This window comes from Eulemur rufifrons, chromosome 8 (genome assembly GCF_041146395.1).
Source record: "Eulemur rufifrons isolate Redbay chromosome 8, OSU_ERuf_1, whole genome shotgun sequence".
Classification (NCBI taxonomy): domain Eukaryota; kingdom Metazoa; phylum Chordata; class Mammalia; order Primates; family Lemuridae; genus Eulemur; species Eulemur rufifrons.
Genome location: NC_090990.1, coordinates 32,688,053 through 32,706,681, shown reverse-complemented (window position 1 = coordinate 32,706,681; position 18,629 = coordinate 32,688,053). Strand labels below are relative to the sequence as shown.

The window sequence follows — 18,629 nt, the reverse complement described above, 5'->3', positions numbered from 1 at the left end:
ATTACAGGTGTGAGTCACTGCACATGGCTCAATCAATGCTTGCTTTTATAATGAAACCAGATTGTAGAAACATAATCATAGACAATCATTGAAGAATTTTGAGAAGAGGGGTTATATGAGCCAATTTTTAATTTTGTTTGTTAGGTCCCACTATGTTACAGGCATCATTCAAGGGACTTTATATATATTAATTCATTTAGTTTTTAAACTACTCTTTGAGGAATAATAATTTCCACTTTATTTATTTTTTTTTTATTTCAGCATATTGTGGGGGTACAAAAGTTTAGGTTATGTATATTGCCCTTACCCCCCTCCCCCAAGTCAGAGCTTCAAGCGTGTCCATCCCTTAGACGGTGCACATTGCACTTATTATGTATTTATATACCCATCTCCTCCCCCCCATCTGCCCAACACCCGATTAATGTGATTCCTAAATGTCCTCTTAAGTGATGATCAGTGAAACCAATTTGATGGGGAGTACATGTGGTGCTTATTTTTCCATTCTTGGGATACTTCACTTAGTAGAATGGGTTCCAGCTCTATCCAGGAAAATACAAGAGGTGCTATATCACCATTGTTTCTTTTATAATCTAGGCTCATTTGACTTCAAAATTTATATTTTTTATGTTTCTCTAATCTACCTCTCTCTTTTTGGAAGGTAACTTTGCTACTAGTATGAAAGAGGCAATGAGGCCAGGTGGGTAGCCTGCATATAATACAGTAGTCCATGTACCTTTCCCAGTTGTTCAATAGAGCCAATCAGGTTCTACACACAACTTCGGCATTCCTCAAAAACAAGGATATTCAGACAGGCAGGCTTCTAGGAGCTCTTGCTAACTAGCAAAAATGTTCTGTTGCTTTACACTCGAAGTTGTAGTGATTACATAAAAGCTGAGCTCTCTTTATTTGAGAGTAGTCCTCTATATCTCTTCTTGTCCCACATAGGGAGGCTGTTTTACTTCTCTGGCCTCCTTAAGTCTAGAGCTCTTAGAGACCTGAGTTCTTTCCCATCCCGCAGATCTATAGCACCAGAGAGAAGAATAGCTCTGTACCCCCCAGTAACTGGGCTGTGGCCTGCTTTTATGCCTCATTCCCACTGTCTTTTTCCCAGAATTATTTATTTCCAAGCTCTCCTGCCTTTTCTTGAACTGAGCACCTTGGTTCAGGACCTGTGTTGCACCTGTCTTTTTCACCACCACTGTCACCAAAACAATCCTCTTCCCTCATTACCACTGTGCTGAAGAAACTTTATCCCTCATTACATCTACCACCCCAGGATCTTCTTATTTGCCTGAAATAAAGCTGAAATTGCCACATCGAACTTGAGATGTGATTCTCAACCTTCCCCAGGAACTTCTGTATATGTGTTTATCCCACACTTATATTAGCTTTCTACCCCAGGTTCCATAGTATTCCACAAGGCCTTTCCCGATCTATTTCTAATAGCCAGTGCTGGTGTAGGCAGTGATATGAAAAACAGAGATACCGTAGAGGTAAAATGGATTAGACTCAACATCGAGATGTGTAGTATGAGTAGGGAGTGAAGAAGATCATGATGACAGAAAACTGAATTCCAGAATGTCTAGCTAGGATGGCATTGATGGATTTGATAATGATGTAGCCATTCATTTAGTGAACTAAAGAGGAGAAAGGAATTTGAGAGAAAGATGAATTCAATTTAAGTTTGAGATGCTTATGGAACATTTATGTGAAGATTTTGATAAACAGTTGGATATATGGATCTGGAACTGAGGAGGAAGTCAGAATTTTGGAATCAGTAGCATAGAGATTATATTTGAAGTCATGTTTCTGTTCCCTGCTGCATCTTTAAACACTTAGGAAATCTTCCTTCTCCCCTCTCTGTAACCTCACTCCTTGCCAAAACAGACTTAAAATAGCAGGAATAAGATTTCTAAAACTGCTGTCTGCCTGCTTTTATTTTTTTTTTTTATTTTATTTTTTTTTTTTGAGACAGAGTCTCACTTTGTTGCCCGGGCTAGAGTGAGTGCCGTGGCGTCAGCCTAGCTCACAGCAACCTCAAACTCCTGGGCTCAAGTGATCCTCCTGTCTCAGCCTCCCGAGTAGCTGGGACTACAGGCATGCACCACCATGCCCGGCTAATTTTTTCTCTATATATTTTTAGCTGTCCATATAATTTCTTTCTATTTTTAGTAGAGATGGGGTCTCGCTCTTGCTCAGGCTGGTCTCGAACTGCTGAGCTCAAACGATCCGCCCACCTCAGCCTCCCAGAGAGCTAGGATTACAGGCGTGAGCCACCGCGCCCGGCCTCTGCCTGCTTTTAATCTAAAGAGCAGATCCAGGCTTCGCTCTGCTCCCCATTTCCTTGAAACCATTTCTTATATTAGTCCGCATATGTGTTTATAGCTAGACATTGCCTTGTCCTCTTTGGATTGGTGATTCAAAGTGACACTACCTTTCCAAATCTGCCTCTAGCACTATTCCATGCCCTGTTTATGATTGCTGTGGTAACTCTATACGCCAAGATTCTCTGAGATACAGCATCCTGGCCAGGGCTCTGATTCCTCTTATTGAGATAGAAAGATTGAAGACCAAGATAAAAGTAAGATAACTTGAAGAGTCAGGTCAGGAACCATGTTTGCTAATTGCTGAGTCTCTGTCACCAAGCAAGGCACCTGAAAAATAATAAATGCTCTATAAGTGTTTGTTGAATGAATACATCCTTGAATATACAGGTGATGAAAGAGGAGCCAGTGTAGGAATTAGCAAAGTAGAATGAGAAAAAGCTAGCAAGTTATTATCAAAGTCAGTGTAGCATTGAAATTCAAGAAGTGAATAGTCAACAGCGTGGAATACTGTGGAAGATACAAAATAGAACTAACAAATATAGAAAGATAATTTGAGGGAAATAGAGACTATGCAGAAAGAGGAAAACTTGGAAAAATTATTAATATCATCATAGGAATAAACCATGAAATAAGAACTAGATGCTACAAAAACAAATTCAGAGAACAGAAAAACCCAGGAATATTACAAATTTGGAGGCAGAATATTTTAAAACTTAATAGAAGCATTGAAAAATAAAGTTAAGGAAAGTTCCTACAGAGTAGAGCAAAAAGACAAAGAGATGAAAATTAATAGGAAAAAGATACCAAAAATTAAGAGAACAAGTCCTCGAATTCCAATGTTTAAATAATAGAGGTTCCAGAAATAGAAAACAGAGGTAAAGAATTCATCCATGAAATAATTGAAGAAAATTTTCTAGAACAAAAACATGTGAGCTTCCAAAGAAAGGATTCCACTAAATGCCTAGCAAAGGGAATAGAAGAATCTTTTTAATAAATGGTGCTGGATCAATTGGCTATTCATGTGGAAAAAAATTGAAACTTGATTTCTACCTCATACCATACAGAAAAATCAATCACAGATGGACTGCAGATATAAATATGAAAAGTAAAAGAATAAAACTTATAGAAGAGAATATCTTCATGTCCTTGAGGTAGGGAAAACTTTTTCTTTAATAGGAAAAGACTGATAAATTGGACTACATTAAAAATTATAAACTATTTATCAAAGGTATCAGTAAGAGACTGGAAAAGCAAGCAAATAGTGGGAGAAGATACTTATAACACATATAGCTGACAAAAGGGTTATATCCTAAATGCATAAAGAACCCCTACAAGGGCTGGGCACGGTGCCTCACGCCTGTAATCCTAGCACTCTGGGAGATCAAGGCGGGAGGATAGCTCGAGGTCAGGAGTTTGAGACCAGCCTGAGCAAGATCGAGACCCCGTCTCTACTAAAAATAGAAACAAATTAGCTGGACAACTAAAAATAAAAGTATATAGAAAAAATTAGGCATGGTGGCACATGCCTGTAGTCCCAGCTACTCGGGAGGCTGAGGAAGAAGGATTGCTTGAGCCCAGGAGTTTGAGGTTGCTGTGAGCTAGGTTGATGCCACAGCACTCTAGCCCAGCCAACAGAGTGAGACTCTATCTCAAAAAAAAAAAAAAAGAACCCCTACAAATAGTATAATGGACAAGAGACTCAAACAGGCACTTAACAAAAAGCATATCCAAATGACTAATAAACATATTAATATGTGCTTTAATTAATCAGAGAAATGCAAACTAAATTCATAATAAGATACTACATATCCACAAAAATGGCTAAATTTTTAAAACTTTCAGTATTGAGTATTGGTGAAGATTTTGAGCAACTGGAACTAGTATATTAATATTGCAGGTAGGAATATAAATTGTTATGATCACTTTGGGAAACTATTTGGCATCATCTAACATATGCATATCCTATGACCCAGAAATTCTTTTCCTAGATGCCTGCCCAATAGAAATGGTTAGCATAATTTGCAGTAGCCTGAAATAGAAACAGTCCAAATGTCCATCAGCAGAATGGCTAAATAAATTGATTATAATGATTAGCATTATATGATTAGCATTCCTATAATGGAATACTAAACATCAATGAAAATAAGTATTGCTAAACATAAAAACATGGGTGAATCTCTCAAACATGATGTTGAGTGAAAGAGGCCGGATACAAAAGAATACATCTTGTGTGATTCCATTTATGTAAAGTTCAAAACAAGTTCCTGGTGTTAGAAGTCAGGATAGTGGTCAACTTTGGGGAAGAGGAAAGGGGATAGTGTTTGGGAAGGGGCTTGTTGGGTGCTGGTAGTATTCTATTTCTTGAATTCAGTGATAGTTACACAGTTATTTATATAATCACTATGTGATAATTCATCAATCTGCACACTTAATATTTGTGTACTTTTCATAATTTATATTACAGTAAAAAATTTAGTTAATTTAAAAAGCTCTGTTTGTGTGTATGTATGCCCATATGTATATGTATAAATACATGGCAAAAAGACTGGAAGGAAATATTCTTATATTAACAGTGGTATCTATGGTAGGATTATGAATGGATTTTTTGTTTTCTTTCTTTAGTATATTTTCTATAATAAACATGTATTATTTTTATAATTTAAAAAAGGATATTTAAGAATGAAAGAGATGCAGAAAGAAGAAAACTCTGAAAAATTATTAATATCATCATAAGAATAAAAAGAAGATATTGCAACCATGAAATAAGAACTAGACTTAATAGCCCCCTCAGGACAGGTCTCATTTTACAAACTCAGTGCTATCTTGGAGCCTCAACCCACACAATGATTTGTTTCATAATTACTTATAAAAGACATCCTTTCCATTTTATCTTCACTTGTCATCATTTCTCTTATAATCCTTAGGAAAAAACTATGACATTAAAATATCACTGAGATTGACTAGGCCCACTTTGCCACTACTGAAGGTAAAGAGTTTCATACTCATCTCTTTTTATGAAAAGATTAAAATGTTCTAACCAGTGGACATGTATAGGGACATTTAATTTGATTTAATTTTTAAACCAAAGGCTTATTAAAAAAGATTTTGCCTGGGAGTTCATAAGGTACAGCTGAAGAAGCCAGTTGTGAACTCCAGGCCTGGTTTATTTGAGTAAGATGATCTGTACTCTTGTTCATTCATTCCTAAATGCTGTCCTCTACTATACTACCTGACCTTTGAATGTTGACATTTCTTATAGATTAATCTTAATTTTTCTCCTTTTCATATTTTACATCACCTGTGTAGGCAATCTCAGCTATGTCCTTGACTGCAAATACCATCTTTGTACTATGACTCACAGATTTATTTCTTCTGAGCTTTAGACTGTATATCCATCTGACTGTTTAACATCACAGAGACATCCCAAGATCGATACATCCAAACATGAATTTATGATCTTCCTCCCCAAACTTGCTTGTCCTTCTGTATTCACCATCTCAATAAATAGAACCATCATCTAGCCACTGGATCATGATGGAAACCTTGCAGTTATCCCTAACACCTTTTTCTTTCTTGTATTCCATGCGCATTCCATTGCAAGATCTGTTCATTTTACCTCTTAATTTTCTACTTCTCTGTATTGATACTGCCATCACCCTAAATCAAACCACTGTAATCTCTCACCCAGATTGCTACAGTAGCCATCTAATTGAGCTTTCCATGCCTACTATTGCTCCCCCCTCTATTGTTTTTCACACAGCCATCCAAGATGACTTTTCTGTAACTGCAGATACTGTCATATCATTTCTTGTTTAAAATCCTTCAATGGCCCCCTATCGCTGTCAGGGTAAAGTTCTAATTTCTGTAGCCTACAAAACCTTGCATGATCTGGCTTTTGCCTACAATTTCACGATACTGCCTCTCCTTGACGGAACATCCTTCCTAACCTCTCTTTCTATCCCTCCCTCATTATAGTTGTATTTAATTACCAAAGTAATTTGTGACTTCATACTTTTTTGAACAAAAAATAAGCAATATTTCCCCCAGTCTCTGCTAGACTAACTCCTATTCATTCTTCATGGTTCGGCTTAAATGTCACTTTCTCAGGGTAGGCTTCTTTGACCTATTTTTCTTTCCACACAAAAATGTGTATGTGTGACTATTTGCTAAACATCTCTCTCTGATTGTAAGCTTTGTGAGGACAGAGACTATATCTGCTTTGTTTACCACTATATATCCAATATTTGGCACAGGTTCTGTTACATATCAGGCTCTCAATAAATATTCTTGAATAAATTTAAATGTCTTAGAAAATTCTCCTTGGGGTCTCTTGCCAATTTGTGCTCTTCCCAAGATGACTTTGATTGCCTCAGCAGTCAAAGCAACTCCTTGTAAGTTTGTTATCTCAGTGCCCCAAATATTGATTTACTCCCTTTTTTCCTGCAACCACCCATTTTAGCAGCTCAATTTCTTATTTTCTTATAGACCAGCAAACATTTACACGATTTACCTTCCTTTCTCTCTTATAAATAAACAAGCCCTTTTGAAGTTTGAGGTGAAATTTTACTGTTAGTAACTCTCAAGGCTTTGCCTTATCTTAGCCCTATCCAGCAGTTTTCTATAATTGGCACACTAGGTGTTTATAAACTATGCCTTACTTCTTCCACAGCTACCGCCACTACCACCACCTAGGCCCCAAGGGTTCTTCACTTTTCTCCGTACCTCTTCAAATCCTTATAAGAGGTGTCACTCCACACTTCCAGCCAGTAGATTAAGGCTAGCTCCCTTGGGAGACTGGGTCCTGTCCCTGCTTTTTCATATGCTAATTTAACCACTAAGGAGTCAGACTTGGTATTCAAACCATCTCTGCCTTCTGCTGCTAGAGCACCTTTGCTATTCTTTCCTCCCTGCCCACCTTCCCATCCCTAGCTCCAAGGTACTCAAAAGCCCAGTCCGTGGTGTAACCTAGTTTATCTCAGTTCCATCTCTGTGGAGCTATTGAAAACCAGAATCGTTAGAGGTGAGACTCTGTAATCTGCATGTTTAACACAGCCCCTCCCTGCAGTGATTATTCTGTATATTAACATTTGAGAATCACTGTACTGGTGAGAACTCGATCCTCACTGTGGGAAAAATGCATTATTCTGACTAATCCCATATTCTATGTAGTAGAACAGGCCAAGAAAGAATGAGATTTGGCTGTCTTTAGACACACCATCATCCGCTTACGTTCAGGGGTCCCGAAACCAACTTGTGGATCACAGCAGTATGAGGCTGGAGGCCAAAGTATAGCCTTGCAGTGAAGAGCACAGGCTTTGGAGAGAGACCAACATATAGATCCTAGCCCATATATTTTCCACCTAAGTTACTTACCCTATCTAAACTACAGTTTCTTCATTTTAAAATTAAGATAGCCAGGCACAGTGGCACACACCTTTAGTCCCAGCTACTCAGAAGGCTGAGGAGGGAGGATCATTTGAGCCCAGGAGTTCGAGAACAACCTGGGCAAGATAATGAGACCCTATCTTTAAAAAAGAAAATAAAATTAGGGTAATAGTTCTACCTCATAGACCTGTTATGAAGGTTCCTTGGAATTTATTCAACAAATATTTATTGAGTACCTACTGTGTGCCAGCCACTTTTTTACATGTTGTAAATATACCAGCAAACAAAACAGTTTCTGCCCTCAAAGAGTATACATTCTAATGGGCATATGTATATAAAGCACTTAGCCTCTGGCATGTAGGAAGGACTCAATAAATGGTTGTTATTAACAAATATTTAAGGATAAGGAGTATATTAGTTTTGCTTTGCAACTTTGGGAATATAAAAGAAGTATAAAATATAATATTTGCCTACCTGGAGCTTAAATCTAAATGGTCAATGAGACATATATTTGTTTATTCTATAAATACTAACTCAGTGCTATAATGAGCCAGGCACTGTGAGATACAAAATGAATCCCTATTTAGCAATATCAATTTAGTTGGGAATATATGAGAAATGCACAATTCTAATGTAAAACAAAATGCAACAGAAGTAATGATAAAGCACTATGCAGAGCATTTAAGAGAAATAACAATAAAATGCTATGAAGAGTGTTATTGTCTTTATATGTTGAGCTTGTGAGCATAAGATGGGCTTACTTTTGGCAGGTGGCAATGGGTCTATGGCTAATTCAGTGAGGGGGTAAAAGAAAGAGCCCCTCCTTCCAAGTAAACTAAGAAGTACATGGACCTTGGCAGCGTTAGCCTCCTTGTACACTTACTTTATTGTTTCCATTTCTCATTACAGCCCTGACTCTAGGGCTAAGGTAATGCTGACAAAGAGAACGATTGTTTTTTTCACCAAAGAACAAGTTAGAGGGAGGAAGAGGAAGAAAGTAAACAGAATAGTATGAGTAAAGTCATAAGGAAATATGGTTTACTTCTGGGAACACTGTTTCTGGCTGAAGCATAGCAAAAGTATAGGGGAAGACACGATTAGAAATGAAAGATAGTGCCTGAGCATAGAGGGCCTTGAATGCCATGCTAGGTCATTTGGACTTAATTTAGTAAGAATTGGCCATTCCCAGACATTTGAACTAAGGAAGTGGGAAGTGGTATGATCATAACTGTCTTTAGAATAAAATATTTGAAGAAAAGTAGCATACAGTAGATACAATAAACTGGCAGATCGTGTGTTAATTAGTATTTGTGGAATGAATAAATATGTGAGCCCTCCTAATTCCTTGGAGGATAAAATGCACTAAAAAAGCTTAGCAGAAGAGTAGCTTTGTTGTATAGACCCAGATTTTATTTAAGCAGAGCTCTGACATAGGAGATGAGGAGAAAGGTAGACTGATTAAAACACGACATGAATTTGTAACCTATTGCTTGACTACACCTACAGAGTGTTGACTAATGGCCTATTATCACTTGGAGGCAGGTTTCTAATAATTTGCCACAGAATTAAGTTTTAGTCACTGTTGTACTACATGGTGACCACAGTTAATAATAAGGTATTATGTATTTCAAAATTGCTAAAATAGATTTTTAACATTCCCACCACATAAAAAAAGATAAATTGGTGAGATGATGGATATGTTAATTAGCTTGATTGACTCTTTCTATACTGTATGTACATAGATCAAAACATCACATTGTACCTCATAAATATACACAATTATTATATGTCCATTAAATTTTTTTTATACTTGTTATAGAACTCTGTCTATAAGAGAGAGAGAAAAGATTCAGTTTTTATTTCACAAATATTTCTGAGTGCCTGACACATTATCAGCACTATGCTATAGGTGATTCAGCTGTGGATTCAACTAGGGATTCAGCTGTGAGCAAGGAGTTGACAGACGACTAGGAGAGAGGGAAGTGTAAATAACTACAACTAGGTTTTAAATGGTGTTGTCGAGGTGGGCCCACATGTGAAAGATATTTTGAGCATAAGTTTAAAAAATTGTATCACCCTGTATGTAGCTCTACCTGTGCTTGAGGGGACAGTGTTATAGTGAAATTTAAAAACAGAATTTATATTCTAAGAAAGTATTTTTTATTTTAAAATAATACATGGTCCAGACACAGTAGCTCATGCCTGTAATCCTGGCACTTAGGGAGGCTGAGGCTAAAGGATTACTTGAGGCCAGGAGTTTGAGACCAGCCTAGGCAACATAGTGAGACTCTGTCTCAACAAAAACATTCAGAATTAGATGGGCATGGTGTAGTCCCAGCTACTGAGGAGGCTAAGGTAGGAGGATTGCTTGAGCCCAGGAGTTGGAGGTTAGAGGTAGCTATGATCAGGCCACTGTACTCCAACCTGGGTGTCAGAGTGAGACCCTCTCTTAAAAACATAATAAAATAGGCTGGGCATGGTGGCTTATGCCTGTAGTCCTAGCACTTTGGAAGGCTGAGATGGGAAGATCATTTGAGCCCAGGAGTTTGAGACCAGCCTGGGCAATAGTGAGACACCATCTCTATAAAAAAATAGAAAAATTAGCCGGGCATGGTGGTGTGTACCTATAGTCCCAGCTACTCGGGAGGCTGAAGCAAGAGGATGGCTTGAGCACAAGAGTGTGAGGCTGCAGTGAGCTATGGTCATGCCACTGCACTCTAGCCCATGCAACAGAGCAAGAACCTGTCTCAAAGAAATTATAATAATAAAATTTTTTAAAATAAAATTTAAATAATATATGTATATTAAGGCATATTTGAACCTCATAGAAAAGCACAAAGAAAAAAAAAACGTCCAGCTGGGCATGGTGGCTCACACCTGTAATCCTAGCACTCTGGGAGGCCGAAGCGGGAGGATCACTCGAAGTCAGGAGTTCAAGACCAGCCTGAGCAAGAGCGAGACCCCATCTCTACTAAAAATAGAAAGAAATTATTTGGACAGCTAAAAAATATATATAGAAAAAATTAGCCGGGCATGGTGGCACATGCCTGTAGTCCCAGCTACTCAGGAGGCTAAGGCAGTAGGATCGCTTGAGCCCAGGTGTTTGAGGTTGCTGTGAGCGAGGCTGACGCCACGGCACTCTAGCCCAGGCAACAGAGTGAGACTCTGTCTCAAAAAAAAATAAAAATAAAAATAGTCACCTTCCTAGGGAAGAAAATCCACCATTTTCATGTTGTGTATTTCCTTCTAAGCTTTTTTCCCACAAGATGGTATTCATAGACCTTAGAAGAGGCTACAACAGAGATTTATGTGAACATGAAACTAGAATTAGATCACTTACATTTATTTAAGACCACACAGTTGAAAAAGCCCATATTAAAGCAGAATAGCCTGTCTCTATTTGAATATGCTCTCCAAGTGTCCCTCCAGCTGAATGTGTACCATGTGAACTCAGGGGATTTGTTTCACTGTTCCCATTCCTTGCAGGTGCCCCTGATCCCACAGCTGGGGCCAGCATTGACGATGAGAACTGTTGGCATTTGGATGAAGAACAGGTGAAAGAACAAGTGAAGCTCTTTCTGTCCCAGGGGGGTTACTATGGCTCTGGAAAGCAACTCAACTCAATGTTTGCCAAGGTCAGATATGAAAAGTTCTTTTAACTTTTTTAAGCTAAACTGTGCTCACCACACTTCAGGCTTCACGCATTGCATGTAGCTAGCTTACTTGACCGAGCTGTACTGAATGCTTGAAATCTAGTGGGAGAGGCTGATCACAACAGACCTGAGCAGGTTGCATCCAGGGAGCCCTCCTACATCACTTTGGTAGTCCAGTCGCTTCTTCACCTCTCTCTGAATGAGTTAGCATTGCTGGAGCGTTTTCGCAAGGAAACTATCTTCTTTCTGCTTTTAACCCAGTGCTGCCCAGTGAAGCCTTGAAGACTAGAGTTTCAACAGTGTCCTTAAAGAGACATAGTATTTTGAAACTGGGGGCTTTCACAAAAGGCTTTCCTTTTTTTTTCTTAACACCTTTAGTAAGATACAACTCACATACTATACAATTCACCCATTTAAAGTATGCAGTTCAATGGCTTTTACTATGTTTGTAGACATATGTAGCCATCACCACCATCAACTTTAGAACATTTTCATCACCTCAAAAAGAAACCCCATACCCTTTACCTGTCACCCCCTCCCATCCTCCACATCTTCCCCCAGCCCTAAACAACCACTAATCTACTTTCTGTCTCTATAGATTTCCCTATTCTGGACTTTCATATGAATGGAATCATTCATATAGTATGTAGTCTTTTGTGACTGGCTTCTTTCACTTGGCATAACATTTTCAAGATTCATCCATGTTGTAGCATGAATCAGTATTTCATTCCTTTTAATGGCCAAATAATAGTCCATTGTATGGATACCCACATTTTGTTTATCCATTCATCTGTTAGTGAACATTTGGGTTGTTTCCATCTTTTAGCTATTATGAATAATAAACATTGTTACACAAATTTTTGGGTGGACATATATTTTCGTTTCTCTCTTGTAGTAGAATCGATGGGTCATGTGGTAATTCTGTTTAATCATTTGAGGAACTACTAGACTCTTATCCAAAATGGCTGTATCATTTTATGTTCCCACCAACAGTGCATGAGGTTCCAATTTCTTTACATCCTGGCCAATACTTGTTATCTGACTCTTTGATTCTAGCCATCCTAGTGGGTATGAAGTTGTATCTCATTGTGAACATCAGGCTTTCTTGGTACATGCAGACATCTTGCGTATAGAGCAAGAGGCCTTCTTTCTGGCTCTTTTGGATATATTGTGCTCAGATACTTCATTTTCACCTGCCTCTCCTCCACTTCCTTCTACTTTTTTATGATGTGCAATAACCAATCTGTTGCCCCTTATGTGTCAGGTTCGAGAGATGCTGCGGATGAGAGATTCCAATGGAGCCAGGATGCTGACGCTTATAACTGAGCAGTTTATGGCTGACCCACGACTCACACTCTGGAGGCAGCAAGGCACAAGCATGACAGACAAGTGCAGGCAGCTCTGGGATGAGCTAGGTAAGTCCCCATCTCTCAGAAAAGTGCTTTGTCCTGCCATCTTGCCCTATGGCGAAAGTGTTAGTTAATACTTGCCATCAATCATTGCATGGATCTTGCTAAGTCCAGCTAGTGGAAGACTTGGCGTCTACAGAGGCCGCCCAGAGTAACTCTGAGCCCACTTTTGTTGCTTACACAGCATGGTGCTTTGCTATTGACATCAAGCATTCCATTCCGGATATTACCACATAGAAACCTTAGCTGAGAGAAAACCTCGTCACTTGACTTCTGTGGCATGGCACTAGCCTGGCTCTCCAAATGCTTGCCAGCCTCGCTTTTGTTGCTTTCCCTGAGTCTACTCTTCTGTATCTATCACTCCTAGCCAGACCTCTTAGACATAGGGCAGTTTCCAAGACTTGGACTTTGGCCTTCTATTCTTCTTTCTCTATATTCCCGTGGGAACTGTTTTTTTTTTTTTTTTTTTTTTTTGGTTTGTTTGTTTTTTTAAATATCATGACTTTAGAGCTTACTTATATGGTGATCTCAGCTTTGTCTTCTTTCCACTTACCTGAGTTCTAGTCCCATATTAGCAGATGTCCATTGACCATTACCACTGAGAAATGCAAAATGAATTCAGGCCTTCTCCTACCCCAAAAAGGTTCCCTTTACTCTGGCATTGGCCACCACCAGTCCTAACTCTACCAAACTTAATGTCGAGCACTCATTTTTCTTTCATTCCCTAAATCCATTTGCCAATTTCATTTGATTTCTTGACCTTTATTTATTTATTTTTTTGCAACAGAGTCTCACTCTGTTGCCCGGGCTAGAGTGCCATGGCATCGGCCTAGCTCACAGCAACATCAAACTCCTGGGCTCAAGCAATCCTTCTGCCTCAGCCTCCCGAGTAGCTGGGACTACAGGCGTGTGCCACCATGCCCAGCTAATTTTTTTCTATATATATTTTTACCTGTCCAGATCATTTCTTTCTATTTTTAGTAGAGACAGGGTCTTGCTCTTGCTCAGGCTGGGATTTCTTGACCTTTAAAATGCAATTTATCCTGAGCCTCAGACCTTTTATTAAAAAAGAAGAAGAAGGAGAAGGAGAAGAAAAATAAATAAAATGCAATTTAATGTCCATTCCATTCCCACTGTTTATTTCCCATGAACAGTAGTCTGGTTGAAGGCCTTAAAACTTTTAGATTAGATTAGAACTGTGGCTTCCTGAATGGCCTCTCTGTTCTAGGTTCTGCCCCATCTAGGCAGTCCTCTTTGGTCGTCATTTCTCTTTCTAATTTCCCCACTCCAAGGCCAGTTTTGCAGTGCTAATACTGAACACTTGCCCTGTTTTCAGAATCTTCTATACCCTGAACTCAGGGTCACACACTAGTAAGTTGTGGCTCTAACACCGGAACCCCAGTCTATCTGACTTTAAATCAAACATCCTCTTTTACTTCTCCCTCAATTCTATCTTGTTAAGTTCTTTGTTTCCCCCACCCCGCCCCCCGAAGTGCATATTCCTTAAGAATTTGAAATTAGCCTTCTTCAGAGAGTTTCATCTGAGGCCTGAATGTGTTAGAGTAATTTCTGTGCCAGTCACAAAATTGTGCTGTGGACTTGTGCTTGGCCTTTGGAACAAAGGTAGTTGAAAGGAAGTAAACAGACCTGGCTCCCAGTGCTTTTAAAGCTCTTGTCATATACTTGAGTTCGTTGGAAAAGCTCTTGTTTCTGACATTTTCATATCTAAGAAATTTTCAACCTGCCAAGAAACCCTCAGTATTCTGCTAAGACAATGGTTCTCAAACTTTTCGGAATCACTTGGAGTGCCTGTTTAAACAGATTGCTGGGCTCTGTCCCCAGAGTTTCTGATTCAGCAGGTTTGGAGTGGGGCCTGAGAATTTGTATTTCTAACAAATTCCCATGGGATGCTGATGCTACTGATTGAGAGAATACACTTTGAGAACCACTACACTCAAGGAAGCAACACTAGAGCACAGTGCACTCATGCTTTCCCTAACTGTTCTAAGGACTCCTTACTGATTACAAGGTCTATTCACCTGGAGAGGGCCTAGGCAAGGTTTATAGGAACTACAAATACGGTAGAGAGAACTGGGCTCACTACTTTTAGTTCCTGAGCTAGAAAACATAGAAGCAATCAAACATGAAGTTTCCTCATCCACCTACAAATCTATTAACCTATCCAGGTCTATACCCATATGCTTAGCCTTCTCCTCTGTTAAAATTCATACAGTATTCTGCTCCCATGAAAGGCCAATCCTTACATATTTGCTCTGGGTTCTGTCCCGTCTCCTTTTCTCAATAACTTTGCTCATGCAATTATTTCTTTTCTTTAGTATCATTAACTTTTCTCTCTCTACTGGATCATTCTCATCAGCACACAGATATGCTCCAATATCTTTAATCTCAATTTTTTAAAAACATTCTTTTGATGCTCCAACTATCCCCTCCAACTATTGCCCCATTTCCCGTCTTCACTTCAAAGCAATCCTTCTTTAAAAAGATATCTACAGTCACTCCTTCCATTTGCTCACCTCCATTCTTCGTTTAGCCCACTCCAGTTGGGATCCCATTGCTCATTACTGTCACTCTACTGAAGTGGCTTTTGTCAAAACAACCAGTGACTGCCATATTGCTAGATACGGTTGTCACTTCTCAGTTCTCATCTTAACTTGACCTCTTAGCAGTTTTGAATAAAGTTGACCATACTCTTCTTGAAACTTATTCTTCTCTTGGTTCCCATAACCGAACACCCTCCTGGTGTCCCTCCTACATTCCTGGCTACTTTCTCTCAGTCTCCTTTGCAGCCTTCTCTGCCTTTCTTCAACCCTTCTAAACATTGAGGACCATGCAGTACCCACTTTCCTGTCTAAATTCTCTACCTAAATGATTATATTCAGTTCCATGGTTTTAGATACCATCCAGATAGGATAAGTCACAATTTATGTCACTAGCCCTGATCTTTCACCTGAGCTCCAGCCTGTGTCCAGCTGCCCACAACTTCTAAGAAACACCTTAAATTTAATATGACCATATAGAACTCTTCATTTTCTTGCCAAAACTTGATTTCCCCTTGTTGTCCTCATGTCAGAACACAGCATCAGACTGTATCTCATTGCTCAAAAAGAAAATTTAAACATTATCCTTAGTCCCCTGTTTTCTACTTTCTGCGTTCAAACCAAGACCTGTTGGCCTTCAGAGTTGGAGGACTGAATGAGTCAAAGTACTTGACATAATGCCTAGCCAATAAAAAGAAATAAACTATAGCTATTATTTTGTTATATTTAATATATAATAATTATATAAAATTTTAACTTTCATATTAGTTACCGTAGAGTGTTTGATACTTTTTTTCAGTTGCAGGAAAATATGCTTTTGTATACTGGTAACATAGTCCCGTGAGTATTGTTATATGTAGGCAAGTGTAGGATTTTTTTACTTTGGCTCTTTCTTAGAGATGTGACAGTATCTGAGTATTTTTGAAACAAATTCATAAGGACTTAATTAATAAGATGGAAAACTCATTTTTAACTTACAGGTAAAAGTACTTGTACTTACTTTCTAGGGATCCCCTTCTTAATATCTAAATGCCTAGAAAATAGGAACTCCTACATGACTAGAGTTAGCACCCTGTTTCTTTACCTCTTAAGCCTCCCTCAACTTACCCAATTTATTTTCCATTCCTATTATCCTATTGATTTTTCCATCCCTAAGGTCTCCAGAGTCCTTCTAGTTGCCAAATTTAATAGCCCCTTCTTTGGTCCTCTTTTCTACCTGTGAAGATTAAATATGAAGATTCTTTTCTTCATTATAGATGAAAAGTACTTCTTAAACCCATAAAATAAATGTTACTATTACTATAATCCCCTTAAGAGTCCTTATTGTAGGCCAGGCGCAGTGGCTCACGTCTATAATCCTAGCACTCTGGGAAGCCGAGGCGGGTGGATCATTTGAGTTCAGGAGTTCAAGACCAGCCTGAGCAAGAGCGAGACCCCGTCTCTACTAAAAATAGAAAGAAATTATCTGGCCAACTAAAAATATATATAGAAAAAATTAGCCGGGCATGGTGGCACATGCCTGTAGTCCCAGCTACTTGGGAGGCTGAGGCAGGAGGATTGCTTGAGCCCAGGAGTTTGAGGTTGCTGTGAGCTAGGCTGATGCCATGGCACTCTAGCCCGGGCAACAGAGTGAGACTCTGTCTCAAAAAAAAAAAAAAAAGAGTTCTTATTGTAATTATTACATAGTATGGTTTCTTTTTCATGGTACATTTTAAAAATTGAATTGAACCACTAGAAGTGAATTTTCATCTTAAGTTAGTGTCTGATATTGAGGTGAAGACAGCCTTTTAAAACATTTCTATTTATTTGGCTTTGAGAGGCTTTGCAATAGTGTCTCAATGTACCTCCATCCATGGATTTAGCTCCATCCAAAGGTTGTTTAAATTAAGATGCACTGCAGCCAGGCTTATTGCTAATTTAAGATTGAGAAATTATTTTGCTCAGGCACATAACCAACCTTGAAAAGAAAAAATAGGTTTGCTTGAAAAGGAGGGTATGGTGGTCAAAGAAACAGTACCCATTGGTTTTGTGGAATATCTGATACTCTGTTGCAGTAACAGAGAATCCAAGTAATGGTTTTAAGGTATCACAAGTTAATTAGCAGTTTCAAAATCCAAGTCCAAGTCATTTTTCTTGGAAAAAGGAAATACTTAGATGTGCCAGGTAATATGCTAGCTATACCCTTTACAAATGTTATCTCATTTAATTCTCACAATATCACTACAAAGTAGATGTTTTTATGATCTCACTTTTACAGCTGAGGGATTTGAAGTTCAGGAAGTCCAACTAGCCAAAAAATGAAACATTTTCTGAGCACCTCCCTTCCAACCCTGTCCTTGTACTAAAATGCCCTTCCTTTATGCTGCTGTTTTTACCCTGAACATATCTTTATCTTAATATTTATTATATTTAAATGGCATTATGTTTATTTATGTGTCTCCCACACTAGAAAGCTCCTCATGGGTAGGAATGCTGTCTTATTCATCAGTATGGGGCCTTGAACATAGAACACTCTCAATAAATATTTATTAGACAACAGATGTGAGCTTAGAATTCAGGCCTAACTCTGTCTTCATCATTATAGGCACACAGATTCATATATCAAGATAGTCACTCTGCTTTAAGGAAGCTTTGGGAAGGAAAATTAAGCAAGTTCTGAAGATCTTAGCAAATTTTTTTATATTGAGGAAAGCTGATGCTCTGGAAAGTTTCTCTACCAACTAAAAATGAAACTGAAACATTAAGGCTTACATAAACATCAAAGGAGAGATAGCAAGAATGTGGGTTGCTTTATTTTCCAGGAGCTTTATGGGTATGCATAATTTTAAATCCACACTGCAAACTGGAGGAAAAATACTGTTGGCTGCAGCAACTGCAGAAGTGGAGTGACCTGGATGTCTGTCCCCTGGAGGATGGGAACTATGGACATGAGCTGCCCAACATCACCAATGCACTTCCCCAGATTGCCAATCACAGCCCAGGTGAGCCAAATGTCCTTTTAGGTTCTTTGGGCCTGGAACTTCAAGGTGGGAGGGTAAACTTTAGAAGAAAAGGAGCTGGATAGCCTTTTGGTTGTTAGAATTGCCATTTAAATAAGAAAAGCCTGTCTTTTTGTTCATGTTGAAATGGCAAACCTTAAATAAGGATAAGATTTTATCTTTTCCATTAGGGATGCTATCCTTTTCCACACCTAGAGTGTCCCTACAGTGCCCAGCATACAGTCTTAGAGCCCTCTGCATGACTCCTCTCTACCCTTCGGGTTTTTCATGTCTAATGGATCTCGGCCTCAATTCGGGT

At 38.8% G+C, this 18,629-nt stretch overlaps 1 protein-coding gene across 1 annotated transcript in view; it reads left to right on the top strand.

Moving 5' to 3' along the window:
• The window catches only part of ZSWIM5 (zinc finger SWIM-type containing 5), a 138,909-nt gene that overhangs the window by 100,784 nt on the left and 19,496 nt on the right, over positions 1–18,629 (top strand). The window contains exons 3-5 of the mRNA XM_069477865.1: positions 11,199–11,347; positions 12,630–12,780; positions 18,134–18,313. Coding sequence (XP_069333966.1) covers positions 11,199–11,347; positions 12,630–12,780; positions 18,134–18,313 — 480 coding nt within the window. The remainder of the gene's footprint in view (positions 1–11,198; positions 11,348–12,629; positions 12,781–18,133; positions 18,314–18,629) is intronic.